We start from the raw sequence: 21,552 nt of genomic DNA, 5'->3' as shown, positions 1-21,552 counted from the left end.
CTGTACTCAGAGGTACTGTATGTTTTGTTTATATATTTATACTGGCAACATACTGTGGAAAACCTTGCATCATCAACTCAACTGGTCATACCAGTCATTCTCAGCAGGTGTGTTCCAAAGCTGTACAAGCCTCACAAGCTGAATCCTTAATTTCTTCTTTCCTATTCCCATACATCCACAGATAGCAAGTGTTATATAATATTAACTTGTTTGTATTATGTATGTTAGTTGAAACATTACTGGTTTTAAGGTTTGTAATTATAGCATTCTCTAAGGATCCTAATGTATCAATATTTCCATATTTGTCAGTTTAAAAGTTTATAGGTGCCAAAAAATCACTTAAAACACAAATTATGATTACCAAATGTTTCATGACTCAATCTCATCTTACTTTAAATAGAAATTAATTTGAGTGTATATATAAAAAAGCTCTTTGTACAAATGTGTACTTCACTTGAAAGTGACTCTTCGTTTTAAAGTTTCCCATCACCCAAGGCCCCCTTGCAGCTCTCTGATGCCCCCTTGTGGGCCCTGACTCCCCTGTTGACAACCACTGATTTAGAGTGAGCAAATTTAGTTGGCGAGCGAATCACACAGACACAGATTCAGTCAGATTAGGTCAGTAATTTACTTGTTGGGAACCTGGAATGTGAATGGGTACACATGCCTTCCACGTCCAAGATCAACAGCCCCTCTTAAAGTGAGATACATTATCAAGAACCACAAAGAACAAACTCTATTGATAAAATAAATTAATGTCATGACCCTACAAAACTTAATTGATTAGCTTTCTTATTTATCACTACAGCATATCCAAGTTACAGGGATCTACCATAAATCCTAACTGATTTAACTTAATAATAAGATAATTGTACAAGGTACATTCATTCTTATTTCAATAACAAAAGACTGCATACTAATAACTTACCATCGGGACTTTGGCTCTCCTTCAGTAAGTACTGTTCCTGGGAAAAATATTTGTCTTTATCATGGAGTACAACTGTGGTCTGATGGTGATGTTCACTCCAGAGCACACCCGCTTTACCCTTTGCCTTGATGGTGAGTGACTGGATCCCTGTTGGACTTGAAACCTCTACAGTAATTCGTCCACTTATGTAATCCCCCTTGGAGAAAGTATTGCGTTCATTTATGGCGTCAAAATCAACACAAATGCTTTGGATTCCCATTATCTTCCCTCCTCAAAAGTATAAAATATGATGATTAATACAGCAAAGTGTCATGAGCCTTGATGACTTCCTCTTCCTGGTACTGAGCAATGTTACACTTAATAAGGTGACTGCAGCTGTCAAACCTGCTGTACCAGTTTAGCAGCAGAGCAGAACAGAAGACAGCAATAATAACATGAGGGAATGAAGTAAAATATTTCTTTATTTAAATCAAATGTAAACATACCCTAACAAAAACCTACCTTTACCCTAAGGGTTAACTGGTGTTTAACATCAACCTTAAAATGCTCTGCTTCTGTAGCTAACAAAAAGATCAACATTAATGAACTAAAGACCTGATATTTGCTGTGTATGGTCAGAACAAAGGATGTTTTTTCTAGTGTATGTTTCTTGATGTGTTTTGAGATTTTAGCTACACCTACAGCTAATGGGAAATAAAAAACCAACAATAAATGTTAATATTTTATTTATTATTGATAGTCATATGGTATTCTATCTCAATATGTGGCAGGAGTGTAGATACTGGGACATAAGATGTATGCATTGTTTCACCCAGGAGGAATGATCATTTTTCTTCTCTTTTTACTTATGTCAACCCAGAGCAAATGTTTTCTGTTCTTGAGAAGTAGGTTTCCCTTATGTTGTTATATTACATTCTGTCAGGAAAAGTAACTCATACTCCATTACCCTGTTACTACAGTGAGTGCAGGGTCTGTTTTCCCGAGGTAGTCATGTTTGTGTGTGTGTCTACCCTTTTCAATGACAATGTTATGCTCCTTCCCCCCTCCCCCTGTCCTCTTTCTTTCTTCCCCCATCTCTGACACTCAACACTCATCTTTGAGCTGTAGAGAATCTTCATATGAGGCGCTGGTAAAGGAATATATATCTAAAACTGCTGATTGTCGATTATATATTTTACACCAAAACACACACGCCCCTTCACCCCATCCCCATCTACACATACTTGAAAAACACTTACTTTAGAAAAACAAATGTATTCAATCATGAAAAAATAATACTTCATCATGTACATCACATTTTTTTTAAACTCATCTTATCATAAATATTTCAGTAAGTGATACTCCATCATTTATTAGCAGGGCAGCACATAATTTGAATGGATCCTCTGGTGTCTCTTGAGATGAGACGTTTGGCTAAAGGCCTTTCCACACTGAGAACACTAATGTGGCTTTTCTCCAGTATGGATCTTCTGGTGTGATTTAAGATTACACATAAGGCTAAACGTTTTCCCACACTGAGAACAATGATAAGGCCTTTCCCCGGTATGGATCTTCTGGTGTGTCTTGAGATCAAACATACGGCTAAAGGTTTTTCCACACTGAGAACACTGATGTGGCTTTTCCCCAGTATGGATCTTCTGGTGTGTATTGAGGGAATACATATGGCTAAAGGCCTTTCCACACTGAGAACACTGATGTGGCTTTTCCCCAGTATGGATCTTCTGATGTTCCTTAAGATCATACATTTGGCTAAAGGCCTTTTCACACTGGGAACACTGATATGGCTTTTCTCCAGTGTGGATCCTCTGGTGTTTCTTGAGACTAGACATTTGATTAAAGGCCTTTCCACACTGAGAACATTGATGTTGCTTTTCTCCAGTATGGATCTTCTGGTGTGTTTTAAGATTATTCATTTGGCTAAAGGTTTTTCCACACAGAGAACACGGATGTGGCCTTTCACCAGTATGGATAATCTGGTGTCTCTTGAGAGAACGCATTTGGCTAAAGGCCTTTCCACACTGAGAACACTGATGTGGCTTTTCTCCAGTATGGATCTTCTGGTGTGTCTTGAGATGAGACATGTGGCAAAAGGTTTTTCCACACTGAGAACACTGATGTGACTTTTCTCCAGTATGGATTTTCTGGTGTGTTTTAAGATTACCCATATGGCTAAAGGTTTTTCCACACTGAGAACACTGATGTGACTTTTCTCCAGTATGGATTTTCTGGTGTGTTTTAAGATTACCCATATGGCTAAAGGTTTTTTCACACAGAGAACACTGATAAGACCTTTCCCCAGTATGGATCTTCTGGTGTGATTTAAGATTACCCATTAGGTTAAAGGCCTTTCCACACTGAGAACAATGATAAGGCTTTTCCCCAGTATGGATCCTCTGGTGTCTCTTGAGGTCAGACATGAGACGAAAGGTTTTTCCACACTGAGAACACTGATGTGACTTTTCCCCAGTATGGATCTTCTGGTGTTCCTTGAGGCTAGATATATAATTAATGGTCTTTCCACAATGAGAACACTGAACTGGCTTTTCTCCAGTATGCTTCATCATATGTACGGTTAGGTGTGAGCGATTGTGACATCTGTCTTTGTTTCTTTTTTCCTCTGTTTTCCTTCTCTTGTTAGACTGGATCCTTTGAATGTCTCCTATAACATTATAAAAAAAGTTCAGTAATAAAATTCACTCTTCTCCTCTATCCGGGATGTCATTTCTACAACACAGATGCATATTTTTGATATTTTTTTTATATATTGTTAATTTGCTAGCAATGTACATCACTTGGGAGTGACTTAGGATAAAAGTGTCTACCTAGAGACTACATGTAAATGTTAACAGAGATACATTCTCTAAAATTGTAAAATATACATTACGATAAACCAGCAACTTACTTGTAGGAGAAGAGACATAGTGACAATATTCACTTAAATCAAATTCTTCTTCATCTGTAATTTCCATTGGTGAATACTTTTCTTCTTTCAAGGTCATGGTGGGTGACGTGTACATTTCAGTCTTGATTTCACATTCCATTCCAGGGTTTTCTTCCACTGTCTGATTTGCAGACAAATACTCTTGTAGGAAATCATCAAATTCTTCTTCTTTTATCTCCTTCTTCACTGACATGAGCGGTTGTGATGGTTCAGTAAATCCAGACATTTCTGACCTTAGTTCTGTTTTGGAAAAAGAAACCCGTTCAAACTATCCTTCAATGCAACGATCTAGTGAAAATCTGCAAAGGAAGAACAAGAGTATAGTTGTACTGCTGGTGAATTATACATACAGTATACTTCCAGAGCATCCATGGGCCAGCCTTAAAAATGTGAGTTCATCTGACTCTGTGGTGTTAATATAATGCTTCTTCTGTCTGACCTATTAGCTTCCTGGATTCAAACCTAGCCAATCAGCTGTAGGAGCTGTTGGAATGCAAACTAGCATGACAAAGGGTTATGGGCAGGTCTCTGAGCACCGTTTACACATCTGATGGCCCTCGGGTGGGCATGGCCATAACTCAACCTGCTGAGACTACACAAAGGAGTGTAGCAGGGGGGTGGGGTGGATGTGTGAACTGAACGGTGATGGAGATTATGTACCTTACTCTTACGTTCTCTTTGGCAGGCCTCCAACTAAACCTTGCCTGTACATCTATTGTGACTGACAGAGAAATCGTTTATTTACTCACAATTCTCTCAGAGATGCTTGCTGACTTGTTCTTGTACTGCACCTTTAATCTTTTTCTTTATACGACAGGATAGACACCTGGGAAAGAGGTTGCAAGTAAAAAGAGAAAGAGAGAAGATTACCAAGGTTTACCCTTTTGCAATACAAATTAGTACACATATTTATTTTTGCTAATGTTAAGCATTAAAAGTCGTAGTCTGTGATTGGCAAGAGGTTGGTGATATTTTAGCTCTACAGCCAATCAAATCACACTGGCACTGATTGTTTCCCATTTGCAGGGCCAAGATTATAAGAACACCAGAGTTCTTCTGAGGACACACCTTGAACAGACAGCTAGAGGACCGTGAAGAGCAACTTGAATTTGACCAAAAGTGTACCTGTACCTTTAAGTTTCTATATCTTTCTCTGATTCAGTGATTTTCTTGACATGCACCTACGGGTCACTTTACCAGGTACACTGATCAAAGCACCTGCCACAGCTTTGTCACATTAGTCCATACTTTTTTCTTGTAATTGTTCAGCAACAATCAATCCCAAAGTGCTTTGTACAATTCATGATTTTAGAATTTACACACACATTGTCATGAATCATGTTATCAATGGTAAGGATAGCTATTGTATTTCATAGTTACAGGCACAAAAACAGTAGTAGGAGATGAAGACAGAGAAGGAATCTTGTTGGTGGAAAGAGGACCAGACAGAGAAAGAGGAGGACTCTCATTTCAACATCATTTCAGAGGGGGGGGGGGGGGGGTAGGGCAGTGGAGGAACCCCACAGGTGAGAGACTAAAACAGTCACACTTTATGGCATGAAACAATTTTTTCACCAAGTGTGGAGTTAATAATTAATGAGACATGTAGACACGTTAAATATTTTTGTATTGCAGGGTTCTACAACTTGATGTCTTCACAAAGAAGAGGTTTATGTCCATAGGTATGTATGCTTTCTATACTCTACTCCTAAAGTATTTGTAAGTGCACTTGATTACAAAAGCTTTTTTAAACTATTTTCAGTGTTTGCCCAAAGGTTAGAGAAACAGGGTGCTCAAAATGGACTGTTTTCAGAAAGAGAAATTGGATGGTGGTTATGGGTGATTATTATTATTTAATTTTTTTGAATTACATTGTTCTTATCATTAGTTAATCTGAAACCTATAGTGACGCCTATTCCATCCACGATCTACTTACACTACTTGCATTGCACATCAGCCTTCGTCCCCAATATTGCAGAATTCCATGTTTATTCTGATGGTCATGTGAATTGTAGGCTATGTTCATGTTCTACTCAGTGGAATGCTTGAGGGTGCTACAGGTTGGCTGCTGTTTGCCTACTAGAACCGGGTTCTCTGGGTGCTCAACAGGGTCTGGTACTGAATCAGACAGCGACGAGTCTGTGCCTGACCTGGAGAAACAGGATTCTGCACAGACACAGCAGGCTCAGCTCAGGTTTCATGTTTCAATTTTATGTTTTTACTCGTGCTGATGGTCAGCGCTAAAGTGCCGTTTTTGGTAAATGTTGCTGTTGAACACTTCAGATTGTTTTGTGATGTCTTGTGTGAATGAAAATTATATGAAATAGGGAGTTCCGGTGACGTCAGCACAGCGAATGGCTGCTTAAGAACACAGCTCTGTCATGGCAAAAGGTGTCCGGGTGCCAAAAGGGGTCCGGGTGATGTAATATTGGCTTTCGAACGACTCTTGAGTGACAGTTGCCTTATCAACACTAGCATTACGTAACCCGGACACTTTTTCCGAAGTGACAGACTTGCACTGCATTAAATACCTCAATAACGCTATTATACTTCTCTACCTGAGACCAGCTTGTCTGTATTTTACCTGCAAGAAACCAAGCAAAACAATCATGTGCTTGATGTTTGACAGTGTTAGGAAAGTTGTTGACTCGATAGTTTGTTATAGTATCAAAGTAATTCACGCTAGCATCTTGTTAGCGATTAGCAATTCCTTCGTTGTGTTGCTCTAAGAAAGTCCTTAATGTGTTGTGATTATTAGACATATCTGACGGCACCCACAATTACATTTTCACAAAACAGGGAATTGTTTGCAGCACCTTTAACTATAGAGCACAACAGAGTAATTGCTAATCGCTAACGAGATGCTAGCGGCGAAACCTGTTGAAATGTGCTAACTTACAGGATACAGGCAGGCAGGTGTAGCTAAAACTACAGCTGTCTCTTAATATTGTGCCTAAAAGGACACTACGTAACCTGGACTTTTGGCTATCACTTTTTGGCTATCAGTCAGATAGTCTCAAGAGTTGTTCGAAAGCCATCACATACTTTTTAGTCGCTTAATATTGGCTGCCGGTCTCCTGTAAGTAAGTACTTAGGTTAAGACGCTAGCATCTGGTTAGCGATTAGCAATTCCACCGTTGTACAACAATATTAAGCGACTTAAAAGTAGCTGATGGCTTTCGAACGACTCTTGAGTCTCACTGACCGATAGCCTAAAGGCGTCCGGGTTACGTAATGCTAGCGTTGGTAGAGCAACTGTCACTCAAGAGTCGTTCGAAAGCCATTATGACGTCGCCCGGACCCCTTTAGAAACCCGGACACCTTTTGACAGCTCCTCCAAAAATCAATATATTTCGCCCCAAAAATATTCAAATAATATTATTTTTTACTTATACACGGTCAAAATGTCGGGGCCGAAATCAAGAACAAGGGAAACAACAGGAAAAAAAGGTACTGAACAGCAAACCGAGTTAGTTGGCCGAGTAAATTCTAGCTCACCTCATGGAGATGCTAGCTCAAATCAAGGCACAGCAGCTAGCCTGGCTAAAGTATTAGAGGAGAATCGGGATTTTCGTCAAGATATGAATAAACAACTGAACAACATCAAATCTGAACTCACTAAAGTTGACCAAAAAGTTGAGGAAGTGGAGAATCGCGTTGGTGAGGTAGAAGACCGCACCCAGAATATGGAACAAGTGGTAACAAAACTGATAAAAGAAGTGACCCAGCTGGAGAATAAACTGCTAGACCTAGAAGGTAGATCCAGACGGAAAAATATCAGAATGTTCAATGTACCAGAAGACGCAGAGGGGACATCAATGGTGGAGTTTGTGGAAAAGCTCCTGCGTGATAAACTGGAAATACCCGAAGCAACGACAATTGATATCGAGAGAGCACACAGGGCACTTGTTCCTAAACCTACTGGGGAAGACAAGCCACGGTCAATAGTGATTCGATTCCTGAGATACAAGACTAAAGAAGAAATCCTACGGAAAGCATGGGGGAAGAAAAAAGTGCTTATGAACAATAAGAGGCAGATATTTTTTGACCAGGATTATCCCCCAGCAGTTCTACAGAAGCGCAAGGAATACTCCGAGGCAAAACGAGTTTTGAAACACAACAGTATTCGCTTCCAGACTCCATTCCCAGCCAAACTGCGAGTGCACTACCAGAAAGGGACACAGCTCTACCAATCAGCAGAGGAAGCGACGACAGATATGAAGAACAGAGGACTTCCCATCAACGTGTTCAGGGCTGAACTGAAGGAGGATTTAGCCGCGCAGCTGTCTCGCACTGCATGGGAGAGAGTGGAAGCCCGAGGACGGTGACGGGTGGACAAATAACAAGAGCCGGAGGACCCGTGAATGGACGGAAGATGCTGTAAAACGGTGGTAACTGTACCAATTAAAAAAAAAAATCACTATCTAAACACAAGTATATTCCCTTCCCTGACAAATGTAAAAATATAAAGTATAATGGAGGGATCAGACCTTAAGTTAGCCTTTGCACTGATGGACAAAGATTTTTTTTCTCCCTTTTGGGAAATTTCAGCGGAGGCCCTCAACCTATGAAAAGGATAGGCTTTCCTCCCAAGCTAGACGTTCCTTCTAGCTTAGTTAAGGGTCATTTCAGGACCTCAGCCTTGAAATCTATGTTATTGTGTTTTTTGTTTTATTGTGTGAAAATGTTCTTGATTGTTGTTTTTTCAGGGAGTAAATCATTTGAAATGTGTTTAAGCATAAAGATGCATAGACTTAATCTATGGCTAGTGACGAGGTTAAAATAATTTCTTACAATGTTAACGGGCTGTTAAATCCAATCAAACGCTCTAAAATTTTAACTAAAATAAAGAAAGAGAGGGCACATGTGGTATATTTACAAGAAACCCACGTAAATGATAAGGAGCACGAAAAACTGAAGAGAATGGACTTACTAACTTGTTTTTCTCATCATATAAGCTAGGACATAGGAGAGGCGTAGCCATTCTTATTTCTAAACAGGTCAATTTTGAAAAAATATCTGAAATCAAAGATAAGGAGGTATGTATGTTTTAGTTAAGGGAAATATAGATGGAAATATAATAACTTACTCAATATCTATGCACCTCCGGGAAGTGATATGGGATTTTTTGACTTGATTCCTATCATACTTCCTACACTAAACTGGGTCCTGGAAAAGGCACAAACACCTCCTAGTTGGAAGGAGGCCATTATTTCTGCCATTCCAAAGGAAGGCACAGATAAAACGGAGTGTGCGTCATACAGACCAATATCTGTTTTAAATATAGATTAGGGATGGGCATAATTAATCGACGATCGATTAATTGATCATTAAGAATTTCCTTGATGAAATTATTTTTTCATCGATTAAAACTAATGCATGTTCTGTTGCGTAGTGTGCGTGTAATTTATTTATTTTAGGGCTGTCAAAGTTAACGCGTTATTCTATGAGATTATTGTGGCGGAGATTAATGCAATGAAATATTTGAACGCAGTTAACGCAACTTTGTTTACTTCCGGTGCGCGTTGACCCGTGGCACGAAACCGCCCCTTGTCTGCAGTCAGTTAGATAGAAGAGACCGAGACGGTAGTTGAAGATGGAGAGAGCTGAGGGATTGTTGGGCGGAAAGTTTCTGTTTAAGAGGCAAAATGACAGAACAATCGACAAAACTAAAGTTGTATGTAGCATTTGTCAAGCTGAATGTAGCTATCACAGAAGCAGCTCGTGTTTAAGTTATCACCTTAATGCAAAGCAACCGACAGAAAGCAGTCCCAGGTTAGATGGTCGCCAACCCACACTCCACGACTTCTCTAGGAAATTAACTAGACCAGTCCGTGAAAAGGTTACCAACGCTGTAGCAGTTTAGGTTGCGGGTGACTGTCGGCCCATCAACATAGTTGAAGACGGCTGACTGAGGTGATTCGAATTGCTTCAGGGGACAATTCTTACGATTTACCGTCGAGGGGCACCATTGTGTCTCGCATACATTCCTTGGCTGATGGCGAGAGAGCACGAACAAAATACAATTAAACAACAGTGTCTAAAATAATGAATGAAGTGATTACTCGTTAATTTATAAGATTTAGTCTTTAGAAGAAAACAAACTTTTAATCACGATGAATCTAGATGAATGAATTTCAAAATGTGAGATTAATTAGTTAGAGAGAAAAAAAAACGAAGGTCAGTTGTGTTTATGAGCACCGGCTTCTAGCTGTCGGCTCCGCTGCTTAAGAGTACAGCAGCGCATATTTTCAAGTGTAACCATTGAACGGATAACGTTTAACTGCCACAAGAGTTGTCCATCTTGTAAGTTTAACTGCCACAAGAGTTGTTCATCTTGTAATAAATATCTCAATGAGGAAACACGCTGTGTTTTTTCTATTTTCACTGCATTTTAATATAGCCTATAAATAGTGAATTTTAATATAAAAATATTAATGATTAATCGAAAATCGATCGTTAATTCTCCCGACGATCGATTAAGACAATTTAATCGAATGCCCATCCCTAATATAGATTATAAAATGTTCACTTCTATTATGGCCAGAAGACTTGAAAAGTTTATGACTAAATTGATCCACAACGATCAGACAGGTTTCATACACCAACGTCAAACACAAGACAATATACGAAGGACGTTACATATTATGAATCATATAGCAAAGCACAAAATGGAAGCAATAGTAATTAGTATAGATGCTGAGAAGGCTTTTGATTCCGTCAATTGGGATTTTCTTTACAGAACTCTTCATAGATTTGGTTTCCATGCCAGGATTATTAAAACCATACAATCATTATACAATAACCCTACGGCAAGGGTCAAGGTCAATGGTTATTTATCAAATAGGTTTACCCTGGAAAGAGGTACAAGACAGGGCTGTGCATGGTCACCAATATTATTTGCACTTTTCCTTGAACCACTAGCCCAATATATAAGACAAAACAGAGAAATAAGAGGCATTCAACTTGCGGAAAGAGAGCATAAGCTAGCATGCTACGCAGATGATGTACTAGTTTATCTTAGCCAGCCAACACACTCTTTGCCCCAGCTGATGCTGGCACTTGAGAAATATGGGCAATTATCAGGATATAAGGTTAATGTGGGTAAAACCCAAGTGCTAGCGTATAACTATAATCCAACATCAGAAATGGAGAGCAAATACCCATGGTCATGGCAAGCCAAATCCTTTAAGTACCTAGGCATAACTTTTCCAAAAGATCTGTCAAAACTATCAGAATATGACTACTCACCTATACATAAAAAAATCAAAGAAGATATCACAAGATGGAACCTCGTACCTTTCTTTAGTTTCAGCTCAAGAATACAATCTATTAAAATGAACATATTACCCAGATTGTTATATCTATTTCAAACCCTACCAATAGAAGTTACTCAGGGCCAGCTTAATGAATGGGACAAAATGTTGTCTAGATACTTGTGGCAAGGCAAGAGACCAAGGGTTCGTCTCAAAACACTGCAGTTAGTAAAGGAGAAGGGAGGATGGGGTCTGCCATCCCTCAAGGAATACTACTATGCCGCCCAGACAAGAACTATAATATGCTGGTGCAATCCTTCGTATAATGCACAGTGGAAAGACATTGAAGAAAAAATATTTCCCATTCCAATACAAGCAATCATAGCTGACTCTAAACTGCAACACTACATAAACAGTTCTGATAATCCATGGGTCAAATTGACCCTTAAGCAGGGTTTTTCCTGCATAGAGAAAATTTGGGCGCGCGCCTAAGCCGTTTTCCCGAGCGCCTACAACAAATCCCAAACGCGCCTAAGGCAAAAAAAAAAAGTCTGCAATAAAAAATAAATAAAAAAAAGCTGTCATTCATGGCGCAATTCAGCTTAATGGTGTTTTGAGCCCTCACCGTCGTACTGCAAAATATTGATCGCGACCTGTTTACAAATCTGGTTAAAAAGATAAAGGTGAGCTGTTATTTATAGATATGAATTATTTCGCTCAGGGGGTGGGTGAGCTGCTGCCTTGAAGTCGACGGTGAGGGCTCAAAACACCATTAAGCCGCAATTCATCACGCGTGCAATGCATGTAAGCAAATATGGTCTCAATAGTTTGTTTCAAGTATAGGCTACAGCCGAAACCTCGTTCTGTTTTGATCAATAGTAATCGAGTTGATAAGCGTGTCTTCTTGTCTGAACAATACGCAACTGTGAGGTGCGCGAATGCACAGAGCGGCCAGCTGCCAATCACTCAACTTGCGTATGCATCCGGACTTCATCAGTCGGCGGTGATTTTGAACATAACATTCCATTTTCAGTATTCATGGCTTTCAATGTATTAAAATATCTGCTATGTTGAGGACCTACACAGGTGTAGGCTATTATTTGATTTGTCTACCCGTTTGAACGAGTACCAGTAGACCGCGGGCCGCATTGGTTTATCAATGAAAGCTCAGCTCGTTCGGAGGAGAGCGGATAGATTTGTGTTGCATCTCAAATATAATAATATTAATATTATCATTGATAAACCGGTACGGTTGTAAACTGTCGTTCTGCTGCGAGGGCCAGCCCGACGTGCACGAATACACCTGTACAAATGCAAATGAAATGTCCACTCAAAATGCTGGCAAAAGTTTGATTTCCAACGCAGCCTCCATTGGTGGGCCAATAGAAGTTAAACACACTATTAAACATATTTGTGGACAGTTTTAATAATAAAAACAAAAAGAATGGTATGTAGGTTTGTATAATAAAAATGAATAGTAATTAGGGATGCACCGATACCACTTTTTTACAAACCGATACGAGTACGAGTACTTTTATTCGTGTACTTGCCGATACCGAGTACCGATACCGATACTTCTTAGATTTGGTCTCCATGAAAGTGCAATTAATTTGGAGGCAGATTTTATTTTATCCTCTGCAGATTATGTCAAGCCTATAGTACAAAATCAACAGAAGGCTATCCCAAGCCAAAAATAAACAGAGCTTTCTGGTTTTAACACACAAAAAAGCCTTCAAACAGACAATATCATCACATGAGACAAAATGCAAATATAACCAGATAAAGGCAATTCAATTTGCTGCATAGTTAACAACACAGTCTGCTTAACAAAAAGTGAACAGAACTATTACTAGATTAGCACAAGAGCACATTTCAGTTACAAAAGGATCAGAAGAATCTCCTGCTCAAGTACACAAACAATCACTTAACCTATGTGGCACAGTCTTTCTCTCTACCTCTCTCTCTGTGTGTGCGTGCGCGTTTTTTTCTTTTGCAAGACGTCAGTTAAGATTGGTTGCTTCTGTCTTGCGCCACTAGCATCAGTGAACGCTGTGTACTAAGCACTATGGTGTGTCTTCAGATGTTTAATCAAATTGCTTGTGTTAAACAAAGTACTTTCCTTTCCGCCCCTCCACACCGTAGCAGTGCAGATCTTACACTGTGCCTTACTCCTGTCGTCGTCATTTATCTTAAATGAGCCCAAATCGCCGTTAAGGCAGCTCAACGGAATTGCTAATCGCTAACGAGATGCTAGCAGCTAAATTTAGCGAAACCTGTATACTGAAATACTTTGACACTATGACAAACTTTCCTAACACAGTCAAACATCAAGCAAATGCAACACAAGACGGCAAATAAGCTACTTACTAGTCTGGCAGAGAGTGGTAGGACAGGTAGGACAATAAATCACATTTTGTGTCAGCATAGCCCGGCCAGTTTGATGCAGTGAAATACTGATGAGTGGTATCGGTGCTTGGTATCGGCAATTCAAAACGAGTACGAGTACGAGTATTTTAACGAAGTATCGGCACCGATACCGATACTGGTATCGGTGCATCCCTAATAGTAATACTAGATAAACTTGAATTTTATATTTTGTGTGTTCCATTTCTGACCACTGGTTAGTTCTAGATTCTATTGATATACATTTCAGTAGTTTGCATATATATGTAAAGAGGTAAACCTTGATAATCTTTGAACCATACATGATAGCACCATGGGGCTTGGACTATTGTCAATGTATCAGCCTATCTATTTTAATCTAAAGTGGAAGCAAAATGATTTCCTGAAGCATATCCTCATTATTTATGAAATGGTAAAATGTAAGCTAATAAGGTGACATGGCAACACAGACTCCGCGCGCAGCGCGCAAATTTTTTTTTGGAGCACCGAAGACCCATTTTGACCCAGGAAAAACCCTGTTAAGGTGTGGAAAAATATCATTAGAGAATATAAACTAGAAGGAGATCTACTGTCCCTTAAATGGTGTGGATATGACTCAGACTTCACACCAAATAAAATGGACACCAGATTCAAAAAATGGAGAGATAATGGAATAACAGCTTTATGCAATAAAATGAATGGAAACATACTGTTTAGTTTTGAAATGATTCAAGAAAAGTATCTGTTAGAGAAACAGGACTTCTTTAGATACTTACAGTCGCGGCATTTTGTCAACGAAAATGTTAAAAAGGTAACAGAGGCAAACTCCAGTCTCATAGAACTGTTTAAAAGAGCATATAAGTCAAATTGCAGTAAAGGGTTGATATCAGCCATATATAAACGCTTTCTAGATCTTAAAACTCATTCAACAGCATACATTAAAGCAAAATGGGAAAAGGAATCTGGGATAGATATTTCTGAGGAAGAATGGACATTAATATGGGGGTATCAATGGAAATGTACTAGTTCAATGAGCTGGCGAGAGTTTAACTGGAAAAATTGTATAAGATATTTCATTACACCATCTCAGACATCTCATTATAGCGATAACATTCCTGTTTGCTGGAGAAAGTGTGGACACCAAAGTGCAAACCATTACCACATCTTCTGGGACTGTCCCATCATTAAAAACTTTTGGAAGGCGGTACACAATGCTTTACAGCGACATCTTTCGCGAGGACATTCCTTTGGACTTTAAGATTCTGTACCTTGGAAATATACCTCAAAGTTGGCTGAAAGGGGACAGACACTTGATAAATGCAATGCTGGTGGCCAGTAAAAAGACTATTACCAGAAAATGGTTATTGCCAGAGTGTCCTACAATTACATCATGGAGAGACATTGTAACAGAAATCTACAGAATGGAGCAGATTACAGCTCATGTTAACCAAAGAATGGAAACATTTCTTAAGCACTGGCAAAAGTGGTGCAACTATGTCACAGATAAATGGCCTGACTGTATTTCTTTACTCTATGGAAAATGATTTCTCCCTGCTTTATTTTTAGTTTTGTTACTATGGTATTGTTTTTGTTTCTTTATTTATATATGTGTTTGTTTGTTTTTCTTTTACTTCTCTTTATACACAGAATCTGAAAAATTGAAATATGTGTATGTGAGATTCTGAACACTAATAAAATATAAATAAAAAAATTATATGAAATAATATGAAATAATATGAAAACATATCATCTACTAATAGGTATTTGAAGAAAACTTACATGGCACTTTTCTTCCTCTCATAGCTTGCAACTGCTACTTAAATTCATGAGGAGCCAGTCAGCAAAGCTAAACAAAGCAGAATGTACTTGGTGTGTTGCAGTGTGTGTTGCAGTGGGCTAGTCATGCTATTAAACTTCATAATTTGTGTCTTTCTCTTGTCAAGCTTATCTAAAGTCTCTGCAATGTGTCTTTTGTGATTGCGGACAATTTGTAGAATTTTCATGGTGACCGTCATTGTAATCTTATTTTGAAACTTCAAGGTTTCGATTGGAGAACAGGGCACTGTTGAAACAAGACTGTAGTTTTTAGTGCCAAGAAAGGATGGACTAGACACAGTAAGTCGAAGCAAAATTGTTAAAAAGGCCATAGGAACTATTTGTTAAGTTGCCCAGTAGATAGGTTTATTACCATATATGGTAATTGCGTGGGTCATGTGACTTCACTCCACACGGTATAGTTTTAGTTTGTTGCTGCACGGCATAATTAGATGGAGTGGCAGTTAACGTTGGGCATATTTTCGCCTAGTTGAACGTTGCACTTGAACATTGAAACTCGTGTGCGTCCATGTAGAAGTAAGTTGACTTTGTACCTTGTTATTATGTGTTGTTATAGTTTAGTTATGGCTTGCTCATAATTGTTACGATTATGTAATTTAATTAAGCTTGCAGGATGGCACAGTTAGCGAACTAGCTTAGTATAAGCTGCTATTATACAGGTACTATTGTTGAAGTTGACCTATGCTAACTTTTGAGCGATCTTTCTTTTATTGTACATGCCCTTGTTAATTTAGATTAAGCTAGTAGCATGTCATTACTTAAGAAGTTGAATTGTTAGTTAGTTAGTTAGTTCCCTGTATAATTATTATTTAAATGTTACTACAGGGTTGTGGATTAATGTATATTCTGTTTGTACTTTACTTTCAGAACCACACACTTGCATAATCACACACTTGCACAATCACACTTGCACACGCACAACCACAATCACACACACATACAAACATACACCCACCTACAATTCATTCCATTTAATTGTGTGAACGCAATACAAAGTGCAAATAACCAAACTGGATATCCAAGTCTCCATTCTTTCCCATTCTCAGCGGATGCCCCTCAGTGATAACACATTTCCCGACCCCCCTCTATAACAAAAATGCAGTCCCAAGTTTGTGGTTACGTGTAGCACAGGACTTTGTGAATGTTTTAGAGGTTGTTGCATTTTCCCTTGATCTCTACCCTCCATTATAGTTTAGGCTATGTCCAAGCTGGGTCTCCGCCAGGTGACTGGTGTTACCAGGGTAACAATCTGCAAATCCAAGAACATCATCATCACCAAACTAGACGTGTACAAAAGTCCTGCTTCAGCTACCTACATTGTATTTGGTGAGGCTAAGGTAAGACAAGTAATCACAGTTAAGACACGGTTGAAAAGTCCATCCTAAAATATGGATGTTGCATTACATTATTCCATTCTGGTATTTCAGCTGCCCTCACTCGCAATATTGTTAGAATGAAACAAAGCATGAGTAGATGTCTTGCCCTTTGTGATGCTTGAACAGCACGACTTTCATTCTTCTGAGTCTGATGAAGACAAATGGATCTGTGCTGAGAGGGAATCCGGGGATTAAATGTGATTTTGGTAATGATTCCAACTCCCAAAAGGGTGTCACTTAAGCATTTTGCTGCTCTTCTCATATCTTCAAAAGATTGAGGATCTGTCAAAGTAAGCCCAGTTGGCCGCTGCAGAGAAGTTCAAGATCCAGGGAGAGGCTGTTTCAAACATCCAGGAGAACACAGACGCCCACCATACAGGAGGAGAGTGGTGGTTACTATGTAATTATACTGCCAGCTACAGGTCTTTCACATCCGTTTTAGTAGCTTAGAATTATTACTATGATGCCATTAACGTGCATCCTCGAGGTCGGAATAGAATCATTACTCACGCTACAAATAATAATACCAGGAAGGTGATATATATGCAGAGGTGTAAAGTAACGAATTACATTTACTCACGTTACTGTAATTGAGTAGTTTTTTTGTGTACTTTGTAATTTTTAAGTAGTTTTTGAAATCGGTAATTTTACTTTTACTTAAGTAGATTTTGACTGAAGTATTGTACTTCGCTACATTGGAAATTACATCCGTTACTGAGTAAAAAAAAAAAAAACATAGTTCAAGGTAGGAATCGCGCACGACAATTCTCGCTGCAGTGGTGGATGCTGCATAGAGTGGATGATGGAGTCGATGCAAGGCACCGGTGCCGAGTCACGAGAGATAGAGATGGAGGAAGATGATAGTGCGGACTGCCAACAAGCTGCGGTCAACCAACAAGCTGAAGCACCGAACTTTCCGCCAGTTGAAATTAAAGAAGATGAAGAAAACCCGTGGCCACGTCTCAGCAAGCAGTTTGCCTTCCAACGTAAAAGAGGCAACAGCTATATAATGCTGTGTAAACTGTGCCTAACCCGCCAGTCGGAACTTTCTGCTTATAAAAATTCATCTTCAAATCTGCGCAAGCATGTGTTGGTAAGTACAGTATTTGTCCCTTTCCATTAGTAGTTCAGACAGCATTTTTGTCGTTTAGTTAGCTTTGCTCCATTAAGCAAAATATGCGTTTCATGGCACTAGTAGCCTCATTTTGGCTAGCACTTGCAACCGCCCTGAGTATGCTAACGTCGACAGCCGTCATCCAATAGACTAATAATAATTCCATTCCTGTCTTCCATTCGTTTCAGGTCATAGCATTATTATGTTCAGTCTCTCATATTGTGTTAAAGACTGCAGATCAGTCATCAGCAATGAAATACACCTCATAAACTGATATTAGGCTAATCATTTGGCTGGCTCCCATGCCTTGAAACAGAGCAACGTGAATGCGCACACCATCGTTGTCAGACAGTTGGACAAGTCAATGTATATGTCGTTATCTGGAATTTATCACGATGTTTAGTCAGATAAGTGGTGGCTTTGCAACGTGCAGGTCTTTCATGTTCATGCTCAGGGGTCTCGGTTAGCAAGAATTGAGGATTATGAATTGTGATGCATGTAGAAATAGAAAATAATGCTATAATTCGGTATACTGTAGGTCTGTCATCTCAAGTAGCTATTTATAGCTATTTCTGTGTTATGATGCACTCTTGATAGCAGCTCAATACTTAATTGTCAGAAATGTTGTTTGTCATTCTACAGGTCTAGTCTATGTCAGACAACACCTTGACCAGATGTTGGAGGCTGGAGCAAGTCGGACAACATTCATCAGATGAAGATGATTTATTTTCCTCAATGAAGTCCAAAAGGTCAGAAGGTACAGGGGAGTTAGAAGGGTACCTAGCCTGTGTCTCAGTCAATATGGATCTGCTGAACGCCTTTCAGAATATCAAAAAACTGTCCCGGAAACTCAATACTGGCCTACCTGCCTCGGCCGCCTGCGAGCGACTCTTCAGCTGTGCTGGATTGCTGTTCAATGCAAAGCGAGCCCGGATGAACTCTACTCACTTTGAAAATCAGCTGCTGCTCAAACTCAACAAGAAGTTTGTAGACTACTGTTCTAAAGGTGGACATAAGTAAAGTAACCAAAGTTTACAGTGGGGCAGCGGCAGAGGCATTTTAACTTTTTATTTTAGCTGTCATGTGGTTCATGTCCTCCCAAAAGTTCTTAAATGTTGTGTTGACATGTTTAATGTTTAACATGTTTAATGTCATTGCACCTATATTCCTAAAGATTCTCCTTTAATTAAAAATAACTAGTTTTTGTATTGGATTTATGACTCCTTGTCCTTTTTTGCACTATATAGGAGCGGCCCCCATCAAGTTGTTGAAAGTAACTAAGTAACTTTTACTTAAAGTACATTTTAAATGATACTTGAGTAGATTTTTAGATGGGTAATTTTACTTGTACTTAAGTAAAATTTCATCAAAGTAATTGTACTTTTACTTGAGTACAACATTTCAGTACTTTTTACACCTCTGCATATATGAAACAGGTCTAACATACCCACTAACATCAGTAACAGTTCGCCACAACTGTTTTTGGAGTAGCCAGACACATAACTATCATCTCCACATATTAACAAACATTAACATACTAGCTGCTAACCAAACAACGTCATTAGAGTACGGAATTCTTGCGTACATTCATATGATAAGAAAACTGACTTACAGTTCGTCTGGGACGCACAAACATGTCGGAAAGGAATAGGAAACAGGGCTAACATCCACTATTAAGCTGTAAACAAACAAGCAAACTATTGCCGTGCAGACTCCTCTGGTGATTTGCCGCGAACTGACCTAATCACGTGTGGCTGCCAAAAAAAGATCTCCGCATATGCGCACAGGCAATCCGCTACAGTCTCTGGCCTTTCTAACCATCTTTCTAACAACCTTACTTCCACTGTGTCAGGTGATTACAAATTTAAATGTACCAAATGAGGTTGAATTTGCTGCTATACAAGAATGCAAAGTTAATTAGCCTTGTTCAGCTGTACAGCGCATGAACCACTACTATCCTAACTGATTTTCGGATTTTTTTGTTGACGAGACGGGTCAATCATAATAATCACCCATAACCACCATCCAATTTCTCTTTCTGAAAACAGTCCATTTTGAGCACCCTGTTTCTCTAACATCCAGGAGAACACAGATGCCCACCGTACAGGAGGAGAGTGGTGGTTACTATGTAATTATACTGCCAGCTACAGGTCTTTCACATCTGTTTAAGTAGCTTAGAATTATTACTATGATGCCATTAACGTGCATCCTCGAGGTCGGAATAGAATCATTACTCACGCTAGAAATAATAATACCAGGAAGGTGACATATATGAAACAGGTCTAACATACCCACTTACATCAGTAACAAGTCGCCACAACTGTTTTTGGAGTAGCCAGACACATAACTATCATCTCCACATATTAACATACAAACTGCTAACCGAACAACGTCATTACACTACGGAATTCTCGCGTGCATTCATATGACAAGAAAACAGACTTACAGTTCGTCAGTGACGCACAAACATGTCTGAAATGAATAGGAAACAGGACTTACATCCACTACTAAGCTGTAAACAAAGAAGCTAACTATTGCCGTGCAGACCATAGACTTGTGGCTCTGGTCCCAGTGCTCAGGAGATCCACATTTTCCCCTTACCTTTCATTTTCCCCCTTGATGATTCAATATTTCTTAGACTATAACGTTTTGTGTTGCGTGGTTTATGAGTCTACCATCGACTCCATACAAGGTGAATAATGTTGATTAAACCTGACAGAGTAAAGGTTAATGGGGTATTAACATAGCATAGCTAACAGTAGGCAAGCCTATATAGTACAAACTACGGCTCGTTAGCGAACTAAAACTATTTACACCATCACTCACGTATGAAAAAGACGGTTTAGAAAACAAACATGTTTTAAAACGGCCTTATACTGATCAAATTATTACTTACAACACGTCTCCGTTTCAATGGGTTGGAGCTGTCGCGGCAGCAGTGAAATAGGTAAAACTTATTAAAGCAGCGTTCAGTGAGCAACTATAGGCAAATGAGCTCGAGCGACTTCCGGTTACGATTTTTCAAAATAAAAGTCCCTTATTAGCCCCGTGTTTTCTTAACTTGTTAGTTCAGACACGCCCCCTAGCGGGAGCATCGGCGCAACCGGGCTGATAACATCTTAATTACGTGCATGTAGCCACAAAAATAAAAAACATTTTACCATAAACAGACTTTTTTTCTGAAAAAGCACTAAAACTGCCACAGGCACACGTAATATCAAATGCCTGTGTTCAACAGTTCATTAGAAACGACCAAAAGAAAAACGTGGTGTGCCCCCTGCTGTGCCCCACCCCCTGACGCCTCCTCAAACTAATCGTCCATTTAAACATGCTATCTTTGCCAAAATGTCTTGTTATCTGCCATGAAAAAATCGTTATCTATCCAAACAACTAAATGATGACACTGAATAGTTTACCTGAGGATATTATTGTGGTTTATTTATGTACTCACATCACAGCACAAAACATGCCTCCATTTCCCATATCATATGATCTCAATCTTCTCGAGCTCCTCGTGGCCATGACAAATATATATTTTTTTAAAACATACCTGAATAATCAAAGCCATATATCTCTTCTACGAAACTGTGTAGTTTTTATTGGCCACAGTACATTTTATTCCTTGTTCTACCGTAATTTTCATGTCTAGTGCCCACAAACCAACCACTTCCTGTAACAGATGACCGCATTCAAAATGCCTGTTTCTCCAATCCAGTTAC

General features: G+C 39.2%; 1 protein-coding gene, 1 long non-coding RNA gene and 1 other non-coding gene across 3 annotated transcripts; 1 reads left to right on the top strand and 2 right to left on the bottom strand.

Annotated features, from left to right (window-relative positions):
- Positions 1–609: 609 nt before the first annotated feature.
- LOC122128501 (zinc finger protein OZF-like) lies at positions 610–3,979 on the bottom strand. The gene is made up of 2 exons (XM_042707560.1): positions 3,831–3,979; positions 610–3,587 (listed from the first exon to the last, which is right to left on the bottom strand). Exons 1-2 carry the CDS (start codon positions 3,967–3,969, stop codon positions 2,368–2,370), a joined length of 1,359 nt encoding a protein of 452 aa, XP_042563494.1. The 5' UTR covers positions 3,970–3,979; the 3' UTR covers positions 610–2,367.
- A 66-nt stretch (positions 3,980–4,045) lies between these two features.
- LOC116220254 lies at positions 4,046–20,833 on the bottom strand. The gene is made up of 3 exons (XR_006152361.1): positions 20,730–20,833; positions 4,619–4,695; positions 4,046–4,168 (listed from the first exon to the last, which is right to left on the bottom strand). It is a non-coding gene; the product is annotated as an uncharacterized LOC116220254 (long non-coding RNA).
- LOC116220402 lies at positions 16,825–16,900 on the top strand. Its single transcript, XR_004163642.1, has one exon. It is a non-coding gene; the product is annotated as a small nucleolar RNA SNORD59 (small nucleolar RNA).
- Positions 20,834–21,552: the final 719 nt, after the last annotated feature.

Source organism: Clupea harengus, chromosome 4 (assembly GCF_900700415.2).
Source record: "Clupea harengus chromosome 4, Ch_v2.0.2, whole genome shotgun sequence".
Lineage (NCBI taxonomy): Eukaryota > Metazoa > Chordata > Actinopteri > Clupeiformes > Clupeidae > Clupea > Clupea harengus.
Note: the sequence above shows the minus strand (reverse complement) of the source record. Positions and strands in the feature narration are given on the sequence as shown.